General features: G+C 40.2%; 1 protein-coding gene across 4 annotated transcripts in view; it reads left to right on the top strand.

Annotated features, from left to right (window-relative positions):
- sema5ba (sema domain, seven thrombospondin repeats (type 1 and type 1-like), transmembrane domain (TM) and short cytoplasmic domain, (semaphorin) 5Ba) overlaps window positions 1-23,454 on the top strand; it is a 102,486-nt gene that overhangs the window by 68,344 nt on the left and 10,688 nt on the right. For 3 of the 4 annotated variants that reach the window (XM_053495926.1, XM_053495924.1, XM_053495925.1), the window contains exons 6-19: window positions 236-298; window positions 1,810-1,908; window positions 2,020-2,233; window positions 4,960-5,245; window positions 9,939-10,074; window positions 10,286-10,493; window positions 10,726-10,933; window positions 16,648-16,765; window positions 16,976-17,157; window positions 17,575-17,718; window positions 18,048-18,195; window positions 18,873-19,098; window positions 20,469-20,681; window positions 22,180-22,350. In XM_053495926.1, the coding sequence (XP_053351901.1) occupies window positions 236-298; window positions 1,810-1,908; window positions 2,020-2,233; window positions 4,960-5,245; window positions 9,939-10,074; window positions 10,286-10,493; window positions 10,726-10,933; window positions 16,648-16,765; window positions 16,976-17,157; window positions 17,575-17,718; window positions 18,048-18,195; window positions 18,873-19,098; window positions 20,469-20,681; window positions 22,180-22,350 (2,416 nt within the window). The remainder of the gene's footprint in view (window positions 1-235; window positions 299-1,809; window positions 1,909-2,019; window positions 2,234-4,959; window positions 5,246-9,938; window positions 10,075-10,285; window positions 10,494-10,725; window positions 10,934-16,647; window positions 16,766-16,975; window positions 17,158-17,574; window positions 17,719-18,047; window positions 18,196-18,872; window positions 19,099-20,468; window positions 20,682-22,179; window positions 22,351-23,454) is intronic. The other variant, XM_053495927.1, reaches the window with a different exon arrangement.

Raw genomic sequence — 23,454 nt, 5'->3', positions numbered from 1 at the left:
TAGCCAAGGCCATTGACATGCTAATTCCACCAAGTTTTCAAACTGTTTCCTCATCTTTCTGTTTAAACTCACTGCCCCACTTATTTAGCTGTTTACAATGTAAACAAGGATCCATAAGGTTAAAGGCTTTTAACGCTAAATGCAGTATAACATTGCACAGTTGTGTAACTTGCCATTGCCTAGAGCTGAGCTTGCTGCTACAAGTCACTTTTCAACATGTATTTTGGTTTCCTAGGCGACAGAATGGGGCCCAGACGAAGACACCAGGAGGTCCTGTCAAAGCAAAGGGAAGACGGAGGTAACTTTGAACCCCTGGTTTTAAGCCTTGAATAGTCTTTCAAAATGCTGCCATCCCATTGGATAGAGGAAAGAATATGTTTGCCGTGTAGGAGGACACAAAGCAATGCACATTTATCCTCTGTTTGCTTAAGCGCAAAAATCACGTTAGTGAATAATAGGTTGTAAATAATAATTTATGCCACATCAGCTTTAATATGCTGGTTGAAGCACAGCATTTATCAGGTGCTTATGATGGCTCTTTTTAGCATTCCAGCATGCCAGACAAGGTCCCCCTGTGGTGCTGATAAGAAATATTGTGATCAGGCTGTCTTGGGGGATTGATTACTGTGCCAGTTTTATCTATAAAGCACTGTAGAAAAAGAGCTAACTGGCAGAAAAGGAATGTCATTTGCAAAATCTAAATTTCAGGTCTGACCTTAGTTCATTTCACTTTTAGAGTTTCTGTACAGGATTACTGCATTAAGATTTTTTTTGTAGCTCATCATTTCAATTAAAAAAAATATTAACATGAATATGCTAAGGAATGACCTTGCGCTTTCATTTTTAAAAGTCTTAAAGCCATTCTCTCAAATTCCCAGCACCTCAGACTTTCCCTCTGTTACTACTGACCTACAGTATCAGCTCTGTACTTTATTATTCAAGAACTATACAACAACACTAAAGCGGTTATCATCGGAAGTGGAAAATAAAAACTACTGCCAGTTTCTCAGTGCTAATACTGTATATCCCATGTACTTATTCCTTGAAGACACTTAATTTTTTCCCTTTTTGTTCAATGAAATGTGTGTTTAATCAGGTTCAGAAGAAGCTGAATGTCTTGTATGTCCATTTAATGACACTGATTATTAATTGATAATTACAGGATGACTCCATGTCAGGAGGATGGGTTACGTGGTATTTGTGGAAAGGGTCATTCCATGAGTAACTGTAGCAAGACTGACAGAGAAAGGGGAATTTTGAAGAACACTTTTGTTTTTTAGGCTGGCATATGGGTCAAAAGAAAACATCATTACTCATCATATGAGGCATCACATTTACTCACTCTCACTCATCGTCTATATTGCTTTATTGTGTATTTAGCATCGCGGGGGGCCTGGAGCCTATCCCGGGAGACTTAGGACACGAGGCAGGGTACACCCTAGACAGGGTGCCAATCCATCGCAGGGCACACATACACCCACTCACACTCCAGGTAAATTGGAAACACCAATTAGCCTAATCTGCAGGTATTTGGGAGGAAACCGGAGTACCCGGAGAAAACCCACCAAGCACTGAGAGAATCAATCCTGGCCGGGAACCGAAGGTTTTTTAAAACCATATCCGTTATTTTAGTTTTTATACTAATATAATTGCAATATGTGTTATCTGACGGACTTTACTGCAGTATACCTTGCAGGAAACATAGCTAGTTTAACATTGAGAACAAATAAAAAAATTTGGCTGCAGTTCCTTTTCGTGAACTGAAACAGGACCGCTGTAACATACTAATATGTTTAACTTTTTTTCCAGCTGGAGTGTCAAAACTACATCCGAGTCCTCCTGGTTAACAAGACAGAGGTGATGACATGTGGCACCAATGCTTTCCAGCCTCTCTGTATCATCCGAGAGGTAAGTGATGATAATTACGGCAGTTAGAGAATATTAGATTAAATAACAGATTGTTGGGGGAATTAGAGCATATCTAATTGATTCTTCCCTCTTTCTCCTCTTCTGTCTCAGGTGGGGAATATGAGCAGGGTATTGGAACGAGTGAATGGCGTGGCACGCTGCCCCTATGACCCTCGCCATAACTCTACGGCAGTTGTGACAGACAGTGGAGAGCTGTACGCTGCCACAGTCATCGACTTCTCTGGCAGGGACCCAGTCATATACCGCAGTCTGGGAAACATGCCTCCTCTGAGGACTGCCCAATACAACTCCAAATGGCTTAATGGTACGAGTAACACAATGTCTTTGCTGTTTTTAATATGATTGTCTGGAATAGTAGAATATTTTGAGTTGAACCTTCACTCACCTTGTGCTGATTTAAGTAGTGAGAATATTTGTGACTTTAATTATCTGTATTGATTTTAATATGAAAACAGTGTTCAATTTAGCAGCTTATTTTGATTTAGTTTTAGTCTTAGTCTTTTAACTAAAATGTACACTAGATTTTTTACATAGACATTTTAATTATGCTTACTAACTTACTAATCAATAATGTAAAATGTATTTTGCAGTTAATATACAATAGCAATTAAATCCTACACTGTTAGGCCACATTCTTATTTACATATTTTAAGTTCAAATTACAATTACACTTTTGAAAATGAGTTACAAGAACCAGATGCTACAGTGCTGTTACAGAGGTAAAGTGGCTTCACACAGCTGACATTAATTTATGCTGTTAGCTTTTTTTCAATGACTAATTGCAGTCAGGAAAGCAGTAATATTTATGATGTTGTAAAGGTTGCAGGAAGTGCATTTACTTGTAGTTAATCGAAATTATGCCGCACGGTGGTGTAGTGGTTTGCACTGTCGCTTTGTATCTCCAGGGTCCGGGCCAGGCTCGATCCCTGTCTCTGTGTGCATGGAGTTTTTATTTAGTTTTAGTCTTAGTAAATATTTTTGTCATAATTTTTTTATTGACAAACTACCACTGGTATGACAGTAAATACAGTATCTCAGATATATCTTATTATAATATACATGATGGTGGTGAACCTCATATGTCATATGTCATGACCTTATTTACAATAAGTTAAACAGGTGGTAAAGTTTACTTATAGTGCAGCTAGCAGCGTTTGCCTCAGGTGGAACAGATCAGCTCTCTGCCAGGCAGTGGTATAATTATTCCTCACAGTAGGAAGAGGGTGAAATTGCTGCCGCAATGCTCACTCTACTAGAGACACCCACCTAGCTCCACTGTAGGAGATTTGAAGTGAGGGGCTGCAGAGGAAAAAGGTAGAAAGAAGCAGAGTTAATACACACATACATGCACATTTTTTCCCTATCCGATATATAAAAGCACAAAGACTCAATTCTGTGCCTCAGCATGAAAAATAATCTGTCAGACTTATGTTGCTGTGCTTCTCATGCTGAAATTCAGCTCTCAGCATATCCCACCTGTAAAAAATAGCACCTACTCACCAAGCCAGTTGGATGTGAAGATAACCCTTCGAATGTGAAGTGTGAATTAAAATCTCATTTCCTTTCATAAGCCTGTTCCTGTGGGGGTCAGGGAAGAACGTCACAGACCTCCGGGGTCCTGATTCACCTGGCCTGTTGTTGCATTGTGCACCGTCATGTAAGGTGCTGGCTGACTACATTTTAATAAAGAAGTGAATTGGAATGGGACCGGAATAAACTCTGGGTTTCGGCTCCAATCTCCCTTATGATAAGTTGATGCTAGTGTTACCTGAGAAGCTGCAAATCTGGCATGAATTCAAAAAGAAACAGACAGACAGACAGATAGACGTGCACACACACACACACACACACACACACACACACACACACACACACACGAGAACCATGATGCAACTGATCTGTTTACTTTCATTGTGCAAGTAGAAAAAATACTGTTTGTCATATTCACGCCCACATGTAACTGTACAGTCATGCACAAGCATACAAACATGGGTACACTTACACAACATGAACATCCTGGCCTCGCTCTCAGTCACAGAACAATCTGCTTGTTGGAAGTACAGTAAACTATTTGCAGCACTGCAGCAGCCCCCAACATAAAAAATGACTACATGTTCTATAGATGGCTAATAAGTGTATGCAAAATGAAGCAATATTAAATGGGTAGTGCATTCAATATGTACAGTACATACAGGCCTTTAAATGGTAACTCGATATATAGAAGGCTCTACCCTTAGTTTACCCTTATAATTCGGTCAGTTCCAGCTGCATGCTGCACACCTGGGAAAAACCTAATTTGTTTAGTTTTTTTTATTTGTATCAGTATACAATGTTCCTGAATGCTGTAGGAGTTTAAAAAGCTTCCAGTTTATTTACGGATTGGCCCTGATGCTTGTACAGAAAATTTTCCCAACCCACTCAGCAATACTTAACTCTTTAGTATACAGTTGTCTGTAGTATGATAGTAGTGATTTACTGTATATTCTCAGTAATTAGCGTCACTCAGAAGGGGTTTTAATATTTCTTCTTCAAGAAGTTTTGTCCTTCTTGTTTATTTTTTTAATTTATTAAGTTATTGTTTATAATTAATGCAGATATTAGTTTCTGTCAAAAATGCATTGTGCACTGTGTAAAACTAGATGGCAGGCCACCCAAATAATTCAACGAGCTTATCCCAAGAGACTTAGCCTTAAGGGTACAACCTGGACAGAGTGCCACTTCATTGCAGGGAACACATACATTCCTACTCTCATTCACACACTAGAGGCAAATTAAGAACGCCAGTTAACCTTACCTGCATGCCTTTGGTGGGAGAAAACCCACCAGCTTGAATATTGCAATAAAGTGCTCTAAAACAATATTTAGGGTTAAAACCTTTTCAGTTCTTTAGAGGGATTTTGAAGGATAAGGTATATTATCAACCGATTTTCAATGAAATTTAAGACATTATACATTTTACCTTGTGACTTAATAGCTAACTTGATATGACTGGTCACATATATTCTATTTCTCTTTCTGTATATCTTTTAGAGCCTCAGTTCATCTCAGCATACGATATTGGACTCTTTACCTTCTTCTTCCTGAGGGAGAATGCAGTGGAGCATGACTGTGGCAAGACGGTGTACTCTCGAGTGGCGCGTGTCTGTAAGAATGACATTGGTGGCCGCTTCCTGCTTGAGGATACATGGACCACTTTCACCAAGGCTCGTCTGAACTGCTCCCGCTCTGGAGAGATCCCCTTTTACTACAATGAGCTCCAGAGCACTTTTTACCTGCCTGAGCAGGATCTCATCTATGGAATCTTTACCACCAATGTGTGAGTACAACAAATGTCAAATCAATGTCTTTAAGCAGTGACTACATTTGCACTGGTTTGCACATATATAAGCACATAAGCATTACATAGGGTTGCATACATTAACACATTAGCAAATTGTTATCCTATGATGTTGAAAACCTTCAGGGTGAATGTGTTGTATAGTGAGATACAGTATGTTCACCTGGGCTATTAACACCAGTAATTAGGAGAAAATATGTAGGAAATGATATGGCCACTTACTTGTGTTTAAGCATATTTAAGTTTAGACCATACAACCTAGCATCTTGTATTTGTCTTTTTATTTTAGGTTTTGATAAGAGGTTAAAATTGCACAGTAAAATAGACAGAGTAGTTTTTCTTTTTGGGAGTCGATATTCTGGTAGGGCTGTAACTCTGATCTCTTTTATTATATTCTACGTTCTGTATACTTTTATTTACCAGTTTTACAACAAAGGAAGTAATGCTTAAATAGCTATTAACTAAAAAGCCCAAATGCAGTTTAAGCTGATGCTGATATTTATAGTTGTTAGTTGATATGATTAGATGTCAACACTCTTACAGTAGGTGCACAGGAGTCTTAATTGTGTGTTCGATCTGTAATCAGACTGTGTTGTGGACCAGATCTTTTTTGTCCCATTTTGAAGTGGCAGTTAATTGAGAAAAAAATTACAACTACCAACGGATGGAGGCGGTAAGGTGGTGTAGTGGTTAGCGCCGTGGCTGAGGGTTCGACTTGGGTCTGTGTGCGTGATACTCCTGTTTCCTGCTACAGTCCACAGTGTGTGTGTGTGTGTGTGTGTATGTGTGTGTGTGCTTTGCAATGGATTGCTGCCTTGTCCAGTGTGTATCATGCCTCATGCTCTAAGTCTCCTGGAATATTCACCAGGTCCCCACGACGATGAATAATTTAATCAATGGTTGGACTTTTTTTTTTTTTGCTTGTGTGGCATGCTTTTTTAAATTGGTAGACTAGTTCTTAATATTTCAGTAGTAGTGGTCTTGTGTAACTGTTTAAAAGAGTCCAAAACCCTGATCTCTGATGGCTGCAGGCTGTATTTGCTGATTCAATAGAAAATTGAAATGCTCTTCCTTAAAAAAGTGCTGTGTCTCAGTACTATTTGACCTTCTAATTACCAGTCACACACAAACGCACGCACGCACACACACACACACACACATGTGCACACACACTTCAGTAGATATGGGATTTAATAATGAAATCGTAAGAGCAGTGTCTCCATCTGTCTGCAGTAAATTGAACACCTCCAGCATAGACCTCTGGAGGTTGTAAGAGCAGCACAGAGGGCGAGAGAGAGGAAATGTTGATGTGTTAGTAGTAGGTAAAGACTGATCTGGCAAGGCTAGCCCATTCTAACTGTGAATTAGTACCTAAAGGTCTGAAGCACTACAGCCCCTCATAATGAACTCACTGTGTTTATAGCTCTGCCACTTGCAGCACTATGCCGCACTTTGTCAGTGCAATTCCACACAGCTATAAACTGAGCTAATCATACAGTATCGCCAAGCTCAAGCACTAAAACACACTTTACTTTATCTTCTCATTTTGCCCCATGTGACTGCCTATACTACAGTGCTTCATCACAATTAATGACTTTATAATTTTTTTTCTCTGGACATAAATTAAATTATAATCAAGAACCTTTTAAAGGTGCATGATGCCTTGTCCGCATTAATATGAATACATTAGAAATTTGAATTTGTGCATTCTTTTCTGTTAAATCAGAGATGATATAAGAAGACTTTTTGGAAAATGTTACTGTACCTCGCAAGTTATTGACTTACAGGTCGTTGTCTATGAGTAGACTAGGTATCACAGTCGTCTAAGCTAACCAACTGGACATTCTTATTAATGATCTGTATTAGCAATAAAAGTGCAGAGCTTACAACTCATACAGCTATGAATGCTTTGAAGATCTAAGTCTTGCACACAGGAATGTTGTGTTTATACTGCGCTCAGTTCCATTTTAAACAGAAACCAACACATATTCCATCAATGACAACTGAATAAGCTTGTCTTGTGTTAGAGCTTGGTTATAGCAAAAATTCCAGGCTTATCATAGAACATAAACAGTAACGGTTAAAAAAAAAAAAAAAAAAAAATGTTCTCTACCCAGTACAACCACAGTGCTTATTATATTACTGTTTATTATAACACATGTGTGAGTGCACGTGTAAATAAAAAAGTCTTATAAGAGGTTAAAGATCCATTTTCTCCCTCTCTGTTTCAGCCTGTCGTTATGTGTGTGTGCGCATTTGACACCATGCCCCTTCACACATACGCACACACACACACACACACTTAAATTTTTTTAGACTATAATGTTTTGAAATACGAGCCCGCTTCCGGAAGGAATTATGCTCGTAATCCAAGGGTACACTTGCAAATGCTACTGGTCTTATTGTGCTGATTCAGCTCCAGTGTTGTTTTTTTTTTGTCACACATGCACATTTTGCTACTGTTGTGACTTTCTCTCCCAGGAAAGTGACTTTGACTAGTGCTAAAACTCGAACATGATTATGCAGTAAAATATTTCTGCTTAATCCTGACTCAAGCGTCAAATATTGTGAATCTAATTTTAATTAAAATTATATTTAATTTTTCTTCATTTTTAAAAGAAAGGGACATTCTATAATTCAGGTGTACATTTATTGATGCCCTCATTTGACCTTATACAATGGACCATGTTACAATGATTTTAGTATTAACATTAAATGCTAAAAACACTGTACTTGTACAGACTGGATGACTATTAGGTGTTAATCAGTCATAAAAGATCCACATGTTTAGGGGCTTTCACACTAAGATCGGGTTTCACTCATATACTAGGTTTTAAACTAAGAATGTGTGGGACCTGAGCGGTTATCTGTTTGGCTTGGTGTCACACATGAGCACATGGTGGAAGGTGCGTATATATTCCGGCAGGGTTGCATACTTCCGTACTTATTTATATACGAGTTAAAAGCTTACTCTTTATTTATTATAACTAGTACAATACAGGTTAAAACTCTCTCCCACTGTTTCTTTCTGTCGACATAGGAAACAAAGTTTTACTGTGACAGAAACTTTAGCAGCAGATTATTTCTGCTAAATTATGTTCTTAGAAATCCTGTGTTATTGAATAAAAACTTACTTACATATACTTCTTTTTCCAGCCTGGGTTATGAGTGCGAAATGAATAAAAAAAAAATTGGGTTTATTTATTTATTTATTTTTCAAATATGTTCATCAACATTGTTTATTATTGGTTAGTTCCAATCATATCTCTTTACAAGTCTCTTTCACACACAGTTTGTTCGAGAATGCTTGCTGAAGGTTAATCAGGAGCTCTGGCTCATTGAGACGTAGGCGTACCCTCAATGTTAAATCAATGATGTGGAACCCTTAAAATAATCCTCCCTGCTTTCTGAACTGTTACCTATTCCTCCCAGTTGCCTCCTATTATTCCGCTAATGATTAAAGAGAGCTGATTAAGAGCAGTCTAATGTTAGAGGACCTTTACGAGCATAAGTTTTATATAGAGCCTACGCTGAGGCAGCATATTTCTGTTGATCTGTTTTCATGCTTCTGCTAAGGCTGTTATGATGAATCAGTATGTTCATGCCGCCTTGATAAAAGCCGCGAATAAAAGGAGCAGCTTGATGAAAGCATAGTTGTTTTGCCGTCAGATCAAAACCTGCTTAGAGTAGGGCACCTCAAAGTAATTAGGATTCTCTTCTTACTCCAGATTACTCACAGCTAATCTGATTAACAGTCCATATCTCATCGCTGCCCAATTTGCTGGTCATAAAAGATCTTGCTGTTTTTTGCTAGTCATTTGAGCTGCACTTTCAAACCTTCATTCTTCTGCTGGTAATACCCTGCCTCTTACACTTTTACTCACAGCATGTGGCACCATAGCAGAGCTGCACCCTAAGCCCTCTGATGTAGGTTCTATTGGTAGTTTTCCAGACTCAGTAACCACAGCCCAATTCAGACTCCACAGTCTGGCAGGGCTAGATTCCCTGCTGGAGCTCAGCCGTGGAGACCATCTGTCCACGGCTCTGCTGCTAGCACCCTAGTTATTGCAGCTCATTTGTCAGTGGTCTCTGCACAGCCAGTGCTTATTTTGAGTCAGCTCAAACACATTTTTACTTTCCTGGATATTTTCTGCTTACTTAAGATACCATTTGGATTTGATTCATCTGCCTTTCAAAGTAATTTTTTTTTTTAATTTCATCAAGATAGAATTTCATTTTATATTCAAATATTTCTAAAATTCCTGCTATATGCTGAGGACAATTATTTCGAACAGAAGGAAGATTACTTTAAAAAGTAATTTACTTCACCCTAATTATTTGCCTGCAGAGCAAGTAATGGCATAGATAACTAAATAGCAGTGGGCAGAGCTTTATACAGGTTTCAGTGGCATTTACCTAACAGCAGCAGAGTGCTTTAGCAATACATTCACAATGTGGGAGTCTGTGTGTCCTTCTCAATGTGTGACTGGAACTGAAATGGATTCAGCTTTATGTGACCTCATTACATTCTCAGACGGAAATCCCAGCTGAAACTCCATTTAAACTGTTGTTAGCATCAGGAGAACAGCCCAGTTTTAGATGTACACTGCTGGTACCCTATGCTCTCAACTGAAATCCTTCCTCTGTTTGTCTCTTTTTACTGACTATACAGGAACAGTATAGCTGCATCGGCAGTTTGTGCATACAACCTTAGTGCCATCACACGTGCATTCAATGGGCCATTCCGCTCCCAGGAGAACCCACGCTCCACCTGGCTGCCAACTTTTAACCCCATCCCCAACTTCCAGGTTTACCACTAATCTTGACTATTCATTTTCCATCAAACTACACCAGATTAATATTATATTTCTGACTGGGAAACTCTTTCTGTTTGGTGATGTGTATTTATTTTTGTGTCTTACACCTCTTTGTGTCTGATACTTCTGTATAATTGTTTGATGTTCTGTATTATATATGCCTATAATATCTGTAACTCAGATTTACTATGAATTGTTACAGTGTGGTACCATTGAGGACGAGGGACCCAATGAGGGCCTAACCGAGCGCAGCCTGCAGGATGCCCAGCGACTCTACCTCATGAATGACGTGGTCCAGCCTGTGTCTGTCAACCCGCTGGTGTGGCAGGATAATGTTCGCTTCTCCAAGCTAGTAGTGGACATTGTGCAGGGCCAGGACACACTCCACCATGTCATATACATAGGCACAGGTGAGCAAACAAGCCTGCCAGGAAAGCTGAGTCAGTCTGTTGAGTCAGACAGCAGAATTGTACTACAGTACAATCATTTCATTAATGTATTAGGGCCCTGTTGTTATACAGTGTAGTTGACAGGTGTGTATTATAAACAGAAATTTACTTAAGACAATGTCATAATCTATCAGCGGTTTTAAAAAGATTGATAACCTAAAGTTTCATGTCATTTTGTCTTCTATTATGTCAGAGTATGGGACCATTCTAAAGGCTCTGGCCACCACAAGTAAGAGTCTTCAAGGCTGTTATTTGGAGGAGATGCAGCTCCACCCCCCTGGTGTAAGAGAGCCAATCCTGAGTCTCCAGATTCTCCATGGCGACAGGACTCTCTTTGTGGGTCTGAACGACAGAGTGCTAAAAATTCCTCTGGCTAGATGCTCCAGCTATAAAACAGAACAGTAAGCACAACTGCAATATCCAAACCTTTAGAAACGTGCTATTAAAAAAACATAGCTGCTCATTTCATATGAATCTGTGTGTATTTTCAAAGCCAGTGTTTATTTAATCTTCCTCATACATGTCCTTGTGGATGTGATCCTTTGGTGCATTTTTACATCCTGGAGGTACAGTATGGCATGGGCTCATACTCCTTCCACTGTAGAGTAATCCAGTTGACCTGTAATTGAGACTGAAAGCTGAGAAAGTATTCCCTAAAAGCAGAGAAAGTATTCCCATAGCTTAGGGGCTATCAAAGCTTTTAATCAGACTCCTCTGTCTATCTGAGGTAGGGATGAGAGTCAGGCTTAATTTGGCAGAGGGTCACTAAAGAGATGGTTTGTCAGCTGTGTGGTGCTTTGCTTAAGAGTAAAAGAAAAAGAAAGAATAGCCGTCTAAGTGCTTCTAAAATAGATAAATGTGCAGCGATATCTAACAGAGAACAAAATAACACTCATGAATGTGCATCTTGAGAGGGATGAGTGATTGTGGTGTGGAATAAAGGTAAGTGTACAGGAACAGTGAGAGCAGACATTTTTAAAACCAGGCATTTAAAGGACAAATTGACAAATCAAATCTGACAAGTAGTCATCCAACTATACAGTAGTGGAGGTTTATCCTTATATGCTTTGATGTGATGATGAAAAAGAAGATGAATGTATAATTGTAATTTTGGTTATGCCAGTTATTTGAAGTGTAATTCTTTACTTTTCTTATGGGAGAATATCCCTGGCATTTATAAAGCATGTACTTTATATTTCTTATCGCTTTATTTGAACACCTCTTTGAAAAATTAGGGCTAAACAACAGGTCTAAAATTCGTCTTTTTTTAGATTCCTAATTTAATAGTGTCTAATTCCCACCCGTCCCAGTGTCCTTTTCCCAACCCCCGTCAGTGACAGCTTCCTCAGAAGCACGTAAAGCCACTAACTGCATCTTTTCAACGTTAGTGATCAGCATAACACACTTAGAGGAAAGATTTATCTTTCCCTTTTGCTTACGTGACTTCACAGACGCCCATGATTTGTTAGCGTCACTATGTTGGATGTGGAAGTGTAAGCATGCCATCCATTCCCCTTTAAAGAGTGTGACCAATTTGTTCTCTAGGCTGCCAGCTAGCTGGCTCATCAGCCAGGTATCAGAATTGCAATCTCTAAAAGATAGAGCAAACGTGTGTATGAATTAACACAGGCTTTTCTAAAATTTGCAGGCATCCCAAAGTCTTTCAATCATTCCCCTTGTCTTTATATAACTGTTCATTAGTGACTAATGCAAAGTTTTCCTGTCGGTAGTGGCTATGGTCTGAGTAATCACGTTTGACCTTTAAGTACTCCACTTTCTGCTAACACCTCTTTCCCCAGTCTCACGCCTTTCCAGTAAGAAACTAATTTAATCCACTTGGGCTGCTGTTTGGCCGGAAAGCAAGGCCAGCCATTCTGCCACATCAATCCACTTCAGCAAGCTTTAGCAAGGGTGAGAGAGGGTGATTGCATCTTAGGAAATGGAGAAATGGACACAGAGTTTGATGCAGTAGGGGCTGATGTATGGGAGCAGCACCTTCCTGAACGAGTGCTGTTCACCTATTGGCTCTTGCCAACACCAAAGGACAAAGAAGCAGTACTGGTGCAGGTGGAAGGAAGCAAGTTATAACTTTCGGGTGAATGTGGCAGTCAGTCAAGTACACAGTCTTGCCTACTGATGAATCATGGAAGCAGACAGGTTACCCATAGTTATATAATTGTAGACTTTTGATTATGCAGAACCACAGAACACAGTTATAAGAGTAACTACTTTTACCTTTAATAAGAGTAAATAGCTTTATTTCTCTATACTGTATAACCGCCTGCTACATTAATACACTTATCTCAGTGCACCCTAGTGCTTGGATACCATCAAGGTATAAGGTTTTCTCAGTACGCTGGACCTATGGTGGACTGCTTGCTTCATGTATGAAATTCTGGGCTCCCAGGAATGTCTTCAATAGCACAAAATAGTTTTGAGCGAGGTCAGGATTGTACAGGAGATGTGGTGAAAACTCCCAGCTCCAGTGATGTGGGGGGGCTGCAAGCCATGATAAACATTCACTGATGTACAGGCCTCTTTAAAACCTTTGCACCATTTAGATATTTTACTGCGACTAAGTGTCTCATCATTATACTGTGCTTGACGTCTTCTGTAAATGTCAGTCGGTTTTATGCCTTTATTCACGAGAAATTTTATCATACGTTCTGGTTTCACATGAACGGCCCTTGTAAATACCTGGAGAATCTGACTGCTGAGGTCCTGGCAACGTCCATGACAGCAAGAAGATCTGTATAATCCCCGTTACCTGCTGCCCTCTGTGCGTACTGACAAGAAGCTGAAAAAACTGTTACGTAAAATGACTGTCACTTAGGGTGGTGTCTCACTTAACATTCCACCAAGACCAAGTAAACATGCCCATTGCTTCAGTTGTGCACTGCCGATGGGAATAAAACATTTAGGAAGCTGCAAACTGTATCTAGTGTGTATGTTTAGGTTAATTGTGGGAATATGTGGGAAGAAAATCCAGACATTATACCCAATGATACGGTGTCACTGAAAGCGGAAAAAAAGAATTCACACTCAGGCTTTAACTTACTGAACAACATAACATCACAAACCACATGTTTTGCCTGGTAAACCACAAATGGTTTTTATAGCTTTCCCCTGGGTTTCCCACTACCACAGATGTGGCCAGCTTTTTTCAGCTTGTTAAATGAAAAACTATGGTCCTCTAGCCACAAAAAAAGTGTTAAGGCATCAAGCATGTGTAGCCTTAGTTACTTGCCACAGTACCTCGATGCATTTAGCAGAGAACATAGCAGCAGTCTAGTTTTCATGATGCAACTAAACCTGGCCTAATCTAAACAATTGTTTCTAGCTGGAATTTATAAAATACTTCATGTTAATTAATAAAGGTGACTTTAACTCTTTTTCAACCTGTGGCTGTCATGAAATTCTGAATGAGACCTGCATGAGCAGAGCTTTATTGCGGGGCTCTCAGGGGCACCCTGGCCGGTAAAATATATGACTTGTTGCTGCCAGTTTGTCAGGAAGGTGCTAAAGAATACAGTGGTTAAGAGCTCACATCAGCACAGCCTATTGGAGCACTCAGCCCAGCACTGGGGGAAGTCTAGGAGCAGGAAAAGGCAGAGAAGGAGGGGAAGAAAGTAATCAGAAAGTGAAGGTATTTATTACTACCGGAGAATGTTTGGCTTTTAACTGAGTCTCCTTTTGCAGACTTTCAATATTGAAGCCATTTCTCTTTCATGCTCACTCTCAGCATTTATTCAGTCAGGCAATATGTCTCCAGCTCTTTGCCCTCAAGTTCTGACAAACTCCAACAGTGATAACTCATTAAAAGTGCTAACCGAGCCTTCATACAGCTATCTTGCCTAGGTTTATGGGACCAGCAAGGAGCCGTCCGTCCTCCAAACAGCTTTTAAAGTCCGGGAACAAGATTGATGTGAAGAATCTGATGGCTTTTCTCAGCCAGTTCACCAGTAATTAAGAGAGAAATGAAAAACCCTGTCATTGATTACAGATAACGCTCTGGTGCTCTCTAACCTTTAGACCACATACATCAAGACCAGTAGATCAAGAATTCCTTTTAGTGTCTGTTAGGTGGAAGTAGAATCACTGAGGCAATGTACAAAATACTGATAATAAATTCAAATTAGTGGCTAAGCTTACAGCCCTGCCAAACTGCGTTGTTTATGCAAGACCATAAACCATAGCGCTGTGTGCTGCGTGCCTAAAGGTTTGCCTTTCCTGATCTGTTCACAGTGGAAAGTCTGACCAGCTGTCATATTTATGATGATGAGGGCAGGTTTGATGATAAAGGGACAGTGATAGCTATCTGCCTTCAATATTTCTTTTTTTTAAAAGGCATATAAAAAAAGGACAGAATTTTATAGCCGTCCTCATCTCTTTAAAACATCCATTACACTTGCAGGGAATAGATGAGATTTATTACGTTCCATCAGTCGTCATGCCACATTGTTTTATGTGTTAGTTATTTTCTCCTTGTATGCTGTTTAAAATTTAACAAGCCATGTGGCTTTGCGGATGATGTATTGGTCTATCAGCAAGCTCAACACACCACACAAAAGTAGCTTGTGCCACTTAGAGATGTCACTCGTGCCACCTAATTCCTGACTCAGGTACACATACATCAGATGGCTGATGGTTGTTTTTGCTGAACTTCTATTTATGATACAGTACCAAGACATTGCTCAGCCCAAACTAATGTGCATGACCTGCTGTTTTTAAAATAGCTGAGCTATCAAGATGACTGTACAGTTTTGTTTTGTTTTGTTTTGTTCTTTCAGTGACAGCATTTTTTCACAGGACAGAGATGAAACATTTGCATTTACCCTTGTGTTTGCACACCCTTTTTTTTTTGTCAAATCTGAATCGTTTCACAAACATACATTTCACAATCATGGCCTTTAATTTTTCTCTGGGAGTCAGCTGGCAGATGCCGGTGCCAAGCCATGGCCTGCAGGTGCTCTAAGATGTTTGCATGTTCATTGGCTAACCATGAGCCAGCCCTCCAGTTCAAACTGTCAAATCAGCATTCCCCTTGAGCTGTTGCATTTTCACAGTCTTAAGAGCTTACATGGCTGGCTGCTGCTTAGAGCCCCCCGATTCATGGGAGTGGATTTCTGCTCTGTAATTAATAAGACAGGCACTAGCTTCTCGCTTAAATGGGTTTTACTTGCAGGTTAGAGCCCTGTGGGCTTGCCTGTCTACCTTTGGTAACTGGGGGTAATTGAGCCTTCTGCACCAGATAGCCATTATTATTCTCTTTCTTCCCTAAGATGTCCTTAATTGACAGGACCCGTGTTATTTAATTATGCCTTACACGTGTTAGTGCAACTGCCAGCCAACACAGGAGTCAGTACCAGGTGTCTGAGGTAGATGGACAGATAAACTCATGCAACCTTCTTTAAAATTAGTGTCCCCTTACTGTTTAAAATGATCCCCTTACTGTATATTCCCCTTATGTCCATCATATATATATATATATATATATATCCTGATTTATACACGTTCTGCGTCTGCTTTCATATGTAGAGGACATGGATGTTTGTTGTATTAGCACATATTAGCAAACTGTAGAAGAGCAGGAATTATTCTTCAACGAGCTGTGTTTGTTTTCCTGTCAGGCTTTTTTCTTTACTGGCATTCATTCTTAAACACTGTTTGTTTTCTCCAATCTCAAGATTGGACCACTAGCCACAGCATCCAAACAAAACAATCTGCTTGTGCCAGAAATAAAAGTGTTTCAGGCTAATGGTTCAACTGGGGCGCGGTATTTGCTCTCGGGTTTACTGCCATGCTGGCCTGCATTCCTGCACCCTATTTGTGTATCATGGCTTAAGTTCATTAGTGAGTTTAGATTTAATCACACCTCATTAGGCAGGTGCTTTTTCATCAGCGTAGATATTTAATCTCTGTTTCAGCGGTGTGAGGGGAATATACAAAGTCCTACTAGCCCTTCTAGGGGAACACTTGTTTATCAAAAGATATGCACACATGAGATTAAGAGCAGAATAGTTAGGACTGATTGTAAGCTGATTGTTTAGCTACAGTGGCTGGTTGAAATGTATATATTCATGTAGTATCATTTGCATCTCTCTCTGTTTTCCAGGATGTGCTTGGGTGCCAGAGACCCATATTGTGGTTGGGACAGAAAGCAGCGACGCTGCACTACAATTGAGGATAGCTCCAATATGAGCCAATGGTTCCAGAACATCACTGCGTGCCCGGTAAGAGATGAACACTTGCTGATGCATGAAGGGTGGCTCACCACATGAATGAATTGGCCTCTGCTTTACTTTTTTTTTTGTAGAAGTTGTCCTTTCAAAGTCATTTGTGAACAAGTGTCTGTGAGCAGAGTCTGTTTCTGGTTGTGGTGAAGCAAAGCATTTCCACTGTTCTGTGCTCTCATTTACATAAACACATGTGTCTTATTCAAGCTCCGGAACCAAACCACGGACGGTGCCTATGGCCCCTGGACTCCATGGCAGCCTTGCAGCCATGATGATGGCGATGGCACCAGTGCTTGCCTTTGTCGTTCTAGGGCATGTGACAGCCCTCCACCCCTCTGTGGGGGAAAAATGTGTGAGGGTCCTACTATGGAAGTGGCCAACTGCTCAAGGTAACAGCAGTTTCAGTTGACTATGCTTACAGCCAAAGCACACTTCAATGCTATCATATGCTGAGCATAAATTATTTTTTTTTGCTCCTACTGAATTTAAAATGGTTGGTCATACGAAAGAATTGCCCTTTAAAAGTGCTTGATGTTTTTAACACACAGGAACTGTACTCTGCATAAGAGTATCTAATACAAAGTTATGTAAGATTCAATGTGAGGTGACAAAATTAAATAGTGTTTGCCCAGAAAGTGGCAATTTATTTTTGAGAAGTGCTACACAGGAGCAAGGCACTTAGGCAAATTAACAGAATGCATTTGCACATTGAGTCTCACTCTTTTTCAAATCACTGTGGTATGTTAGCATCTAACTTTCTGGAGGAAAAAAATCCAAACAAAAAGTTTGTCTTTGTCGTCTCTTAGGAATGGTGGCTGGACTCCCTGGTCATCATGGGGTCAGTGCAGCACCAGCTGTGAGATTGGCTTCGAGGTGCGCCAGAGATCCTGCAACAACCCCTCGCCCAGACACGGCGGCCGAGTGTGTGTGGGTCAAGCCAGAGAACAGAGGTTAGAGACAGAGAATGTAGAGCACTCTCGCCCACTACACTACACACTTGAGGCTGGAGGAGACTGATGAAATAAAACATGTTTATGTTGTACAGCTGATTTCCTGACACCTCATTTACTGTGAAACCTGTGATGTAACAGGGTATCTCGCATTACACCAAACCATTTTCTGCAGATTTCAGTATTTCCTTTGATGTTAAAGTGCTCCACGGATATATTTTTTTTGAAGTCATCATTTTGTGCTCCATTTTATGTTTCGTGATATAAGGCCACAGTAATGAGCATCTTTGGATGTAAGTAAGGTAATCTGCTTTGTTCTTCCTTTGCAGATTCTGCAATGATAAGGTTCCCTGCCCTCAGCCTGTTTTCTGGTCGTCGTGGTCACCCTGGTCTAAGTGCAGTGCTGAGTGTGGGGGAGGAGTGCACTCTCGCTCTAGGAACTGTGAGAATGGAAACAGCTGCCCAGGCTGTGCTCTGGTACATGATTCTCTCTCTTCCACTACTCTCCATATTTCTTCCTTTGTCTCTCGATGTCCAGCTGAGACTCAGCTTTCTGAAATGCCGTCTGTCCATGATAACCCAGAAGCTCTCCCAGTGGTGAAGCACTCAGTCCTGAAACAAATGCTGAGTGGAAGTCCAGCTGCACATTCCTAAGAAAGCAAATACCCCTGGACACATTTTAACAGTAGAGTAAAATCGCAGAATGTACCTGAAGTCCATGATGAGCATACCAAGTACAGAACAGTATGATAGATCCTGCTGCTACTGAACAATTAGAATAATTAATCATGTTGAAGAATAGATGCTCGCTTCACAGTTGCCCCTCATTTACAGCATGAGAGTTTTTTAATCTTTGTGTGTGTGCGTTGATGTTCACAAGTGCGCATGTTCTCAGACTGAAGAGCTGCAATAGCTGCAATTAATTAAATGCTGATGTAATTTACTTTATTAAAAATCAAATTATGTTTCCTCACAAGCAACTAAAACACCTTCCCAGAGTGTGTGTGGTAGTGAGCTATCAAGTTGTAACAGTTTCCACACATGAATCAGCACTGCTGAGCCACGGGGTATCTCTGATTAAGCATCATGACTGTCCACTGGGGCAAGACACGTTTTTGCACTGGTCACATCCCTGCCCCTTTGTCATTCTGTAGGAGTACCAGGCCTGTAATCTGGAGTCATGTCCTGAGGTGAGGCGGAACACTCCGTGGACACCATGGGTGCCAGTCAATGTAACTCAAGGTGGTGCACGCCAAGAGCAAAGGATGCGCTACATTTGTCGGGCGCACCTGGCAGATCCACACGAACTCCAGCTGGGTAAAAGGAAGGTGGAGACACGCTTCTGTCCCAACGATGGCACGGTCACCTGTGACACAGACTGTGAGTGCTGAAGTCATGCACGTTTTTTTTTTTTTCTGATATCACACGCTTCAGCAATCCAAGCCCTCATGAAGTGGGAAATAAGTAGCTTGCTGCCATGCCGTTTCTAAGACTCCAGAGAGGAGATTGTTTATTGAAACCCTACTCCGAGTAACAATGCGCAATTACTCCAGGGAGCCACTGCGCTTCATTCACATATACATGACTTTATCAAACTAGTCAGGGCTGGGAAAACAATAAACCTTACTTTCTGCCTTCAAAGTGCTTACTGCATTAGTCTATGTCACCAGAGGAGATTTAACAACAGATCCTCCTAAATGCCTTCAGTCTGTTGTAGTGGTTCGGTCTTTATCTTTATCTAAGGATTATGCCGTGTGTGAATGTGAGGCATTTTCTCCACTTAGGTGACAGCCGAGAAACACAGTTCAGTGACCATCCATGTTATGGGTGTCAGCCCACACATCGATTAACTATAAATTCCTGCCAGAAGTCAGGGAGAAGTGGGCCATACTTGACACCATGCATTGAGTGCATTAGGGGGAGTTGGAGCCATGGTAAAAGGATAGCTCCATGTGTAGGTGGTTGGACAGAACAGCTTGAGTGTTCTGTCGAAATGCAGTAAAACACAGCATGACTAGGTGCCCTAGCCAACCTTGAATTACCAATGAAAAGGGCAGCATGTTCTGAGCCATGACATCTACTCTATAAATTAGAGGTTAGGTCTTCATCCATTAAGGGTGTAGGAGAGAGAGAGAAAGCAACAGGGGGAAATGTTGCATTGTTTGAAGTTGTATGAGAGGTTACTTATGAAGCAGTTTTCTGTATTTTACCTAGATGCTTTTCTTTTAAGGAATACAGACAATTTATTTAAAAAAAAATATATATATATATAAATATATATATATATATATATATATATATATATATATATATATATATATATATATATATCTCTTTAGCATACTGGGTGGTACCTAGAGACAAAAGTTCAATGTTTTCCCGTACTGAGAAAAGAACATAAAATTGTTTATAATGAGTTTACATATTCAGTCAATAGTGTGTCATCTTAGTCTGGGTCAGGAAAAGGCTCGGGTAGGTGGGAGGAATCTGATAAAGACAGAACATGCAAAACTGCACAGACAATACCCTGAGCTCAGGATTGACCTAGGAGATAAAGAAATATGAGGCAGCAACGGTGTGCCACCTTCCCACCTGTGGGTATGCAACACAAATTTAAATGCCAAGTTGTTTACTTCCCCAACAGCTTATTTTTCATAGAGAATCTGATCCATGGTTAGTGCTGTATATTATGATTGGCTTCAGGATTTAGCTTTTAAAAAGGTTAAATGCGTACAATGTGTATATTGCAGCTCTCGTGGACGAGCTTCTCAGGACTCCTGGCGTGAGACTCACAGGTTCCAGCTGGTCATTGTGGGAGTCATGGACTTCTTGCAGTCAGGAATGTGCTAGAGGCTATCGCTCCCGCAAACGTACCTGCACTGGCATAGACGGCAAGAGCTCTCCCAATGCCTGCAGAGGAACTCCTGTAGAGTACCAGGACTGCAATCCACAGTCATGCCCAGGTAACACATACATACAGACATACATACAGACATACATACAGACATACATATGCAAAATATGTGTTCCAAGTGTATTACTAGGTTATTTTGCTAATGCGTGTCTGAGATGATGGCTCTACTGGGTCCACACGCTTGTGGTTAGAACCCTCTTTTTTGTCAGTTTTGCACGTTTTACAATTAACAATTCATGATCATTAACACAGATAGATTGGAGCAGGACCATAAAATAAATCTGTTCCCCTGATTACCTGACACTCTGATTTACTTTTTCACTGTTTATGGATTTTTACGTTAACAGTGTTTAATCATGAGAAACAAAATTAGAATAGAATCTGCTCCTCTTTTAATGCAAACAGAGTAGACTGTTTGTTTTGAAAACTCATGGATATATTCCCTATTGTATTAATTACAACATGCCAGTGCATCCTCATTGTTGACACACAGAGAGAGAGAGAGAGATTAAGGATTTACATCAATAATTTAAAACATTTATAAAGGAAATATTGTATCCACCATGTTTGTAGTCATTTCAAAATCAATCTTTACCACTTTACCATCTTCTGTGTTTTCAGCCATTACAGAGAGTTGCATGGAAATAGGGAATTCTGTAGTTAGCTGTGAGTATGGAAACAAAATGAGTAGGACAGTAGTTTTACATTAAGAATTATGAAATGTATATTACATACATAGTAAGTCTTTGTGTTTAATACCTTTAAACAGTAGTTATGTGTAAAAGCTATTTGTAAGATGAGGTTGTACACCTTTGTACAGTACGTCTTTATTTTTAATTACATGGAACTTGGATTGAAAACCTCCAGGAAAAATAGGGACAGAATGTTTTTCTCTCCACAGCTCCCTAATCAGTCTCTTGTACTGTGTGTGTTGTGTGTTGGCCTCTCACTGAGGGTCGTCACCTTACAGTTGCTCCGTTCCTCCTCTCTAATCCACTAGAGGAAATCGAGATTTTCACTGCAGGCCGATAAAGGTGTTCCTCACCCTCCACCCGCTCCCCCCCCCCCACTCTCCATTTCATCAAGCTTATGAAACATCACCAGAGGATTCTAGCCACAGATCAGAAATGCCAATAAAGCAGCAGTTACTGTGTGACAGGTGAAGGCAGTGTGTTAGTGCTCTAATGGTGGGGCACAGGTGTGGCCAGTGCTGCAGAAGTCTAGTCAAGAATGCTGAGCAGCTTAAAAAAGCAGACATGTGACTTTTCTACTGTGTCTGCATTCCCATTAAACCTCATAGCAATTGTTCATCTGTCAGCGCTGCAATTGTTTCCGATTCCTCCCTCTGTTGCGCTGTGCCTTGCTTGTTACTGTCTGACGGTTTGTTTTCATATCACTCTGTGTAAGTCCCTGTGCACGGTTGCTGCATCGTGTTTTGCGCTGTGAATGTGTGTCTACTTATCCTCGTGTCCTGTCATTTTGGTCTCCCTGCTTGTCTGATCGTCCTGTACTTGTGTGTTGTGTATGTTTGGGTCTGGTCTGTTCAGTGAAAGGGGCCTGGTCTTGCTGGTCGTCATGGTCACAGTGTACGGTGCCATGCGGTGGCGGCCACTACCAGCGGACACGCACATGCACAAGCCCCGCACCTGCCCATGGAGGGGACATCTGCATCGGGCTGCATACAGAGGAGGCTCTGTGCAACACACACACCTGCCAGGGTAAGCTCACCATCAGGACCAACAACAAAGCAAAACTGACTCACTGCTTAAAGTCATAGCCAACAGTGAGCCACAGGTCCTGACAAGTCAGTTACAATGTGGAGTGCCTCCACCTGTATGCACAAGATACAGAGACACAGATGTATTTTTTTTGTCTTATCTATGTCCATCCATTTTATCATCTCAAAGAAGCACGCCATCTGTCAGCTGTATAGAGCTGTTCCCGCTGCTTTGAGCAGATCATTAAAAAGATCCTTCAGATACAGAGATACCTTGTGTGTGTTTGTGTGTGTGTGTGTGTGTGTGTAGTCATGCTTTGCAGAGTTAAACAGCAATTTTTACTCTATAAATACAGCTCAGGAGAAGCTCAAATATTTATGAAGAAAGCAAATCTTCGACTTGGACATGTGCAAATGCAAGCGTTTTGCTTAAAAAAAAAAGGTATAAAAACACTTTTTGCATTTAACAAGCGCTGTCTTAGTCTAGTTTTTTACCCATATCATATTCATATCTTAAACCACACTTAGTATTCCTTGAATGCGTTGATGCATTGCAAATGTTTCTGCTCCTTGTGGTTAAAAAAAAGCATGAACGACTGCATGCCTGGCCGGTCATTATATATATATATATATATATATATATATATATATATATATATATATATATATATATATATATATATATATATATATATATATATATATATATAACCACACGTCTGCATATACCTATATGTGTATATAACAAGAAGGGGCGCGTTCTTAAGCTAGAAACAGGAAATTAATTGGCTCTTTACAAAACTGTTTGCTGTTGCAGAAAATAAAGGTGGTTGACATAATGTCGATATAGTGATAAATGATTTCACATTGCACTTTTCTGACACATTATGCTATTAACCATGCTTTTAATCACATTAATGACTCAACAGTTTCTTAAAGAAATAATAATAATAATAATAATAAATGTTAACCCTGTTTGTGTACTCTTTGTGTGATTTTTTTCCCCATAACTATTTGTTTGTGTGGACATGAATTAGGAATATTGATTTTTAAACACACCTCAATATGATCTTTTTGCCAGCTACCGTTTATAAAAAGGTGACAA

Source organism: Clarias gariepinus, chromosome 5 (assembly GCF_024256425.1).
Source record: "Clarias gariepinus isolate MV-2021 ecotype Netherlands chromosome 5, CGAR_prim_01v2, whole genome shotgun sequence".
Classification (NCBI taxonomy): Eukaryota; Metazoa; Chordata; class Actinopteri; order Siluriformes; family Clariidae; genus Clarias; species Clarias gariepinus.
Note: the sequence above shows the minus strand (reverse complement) of the source record. Positions and strands in the feature narration are given on the sequence as shown.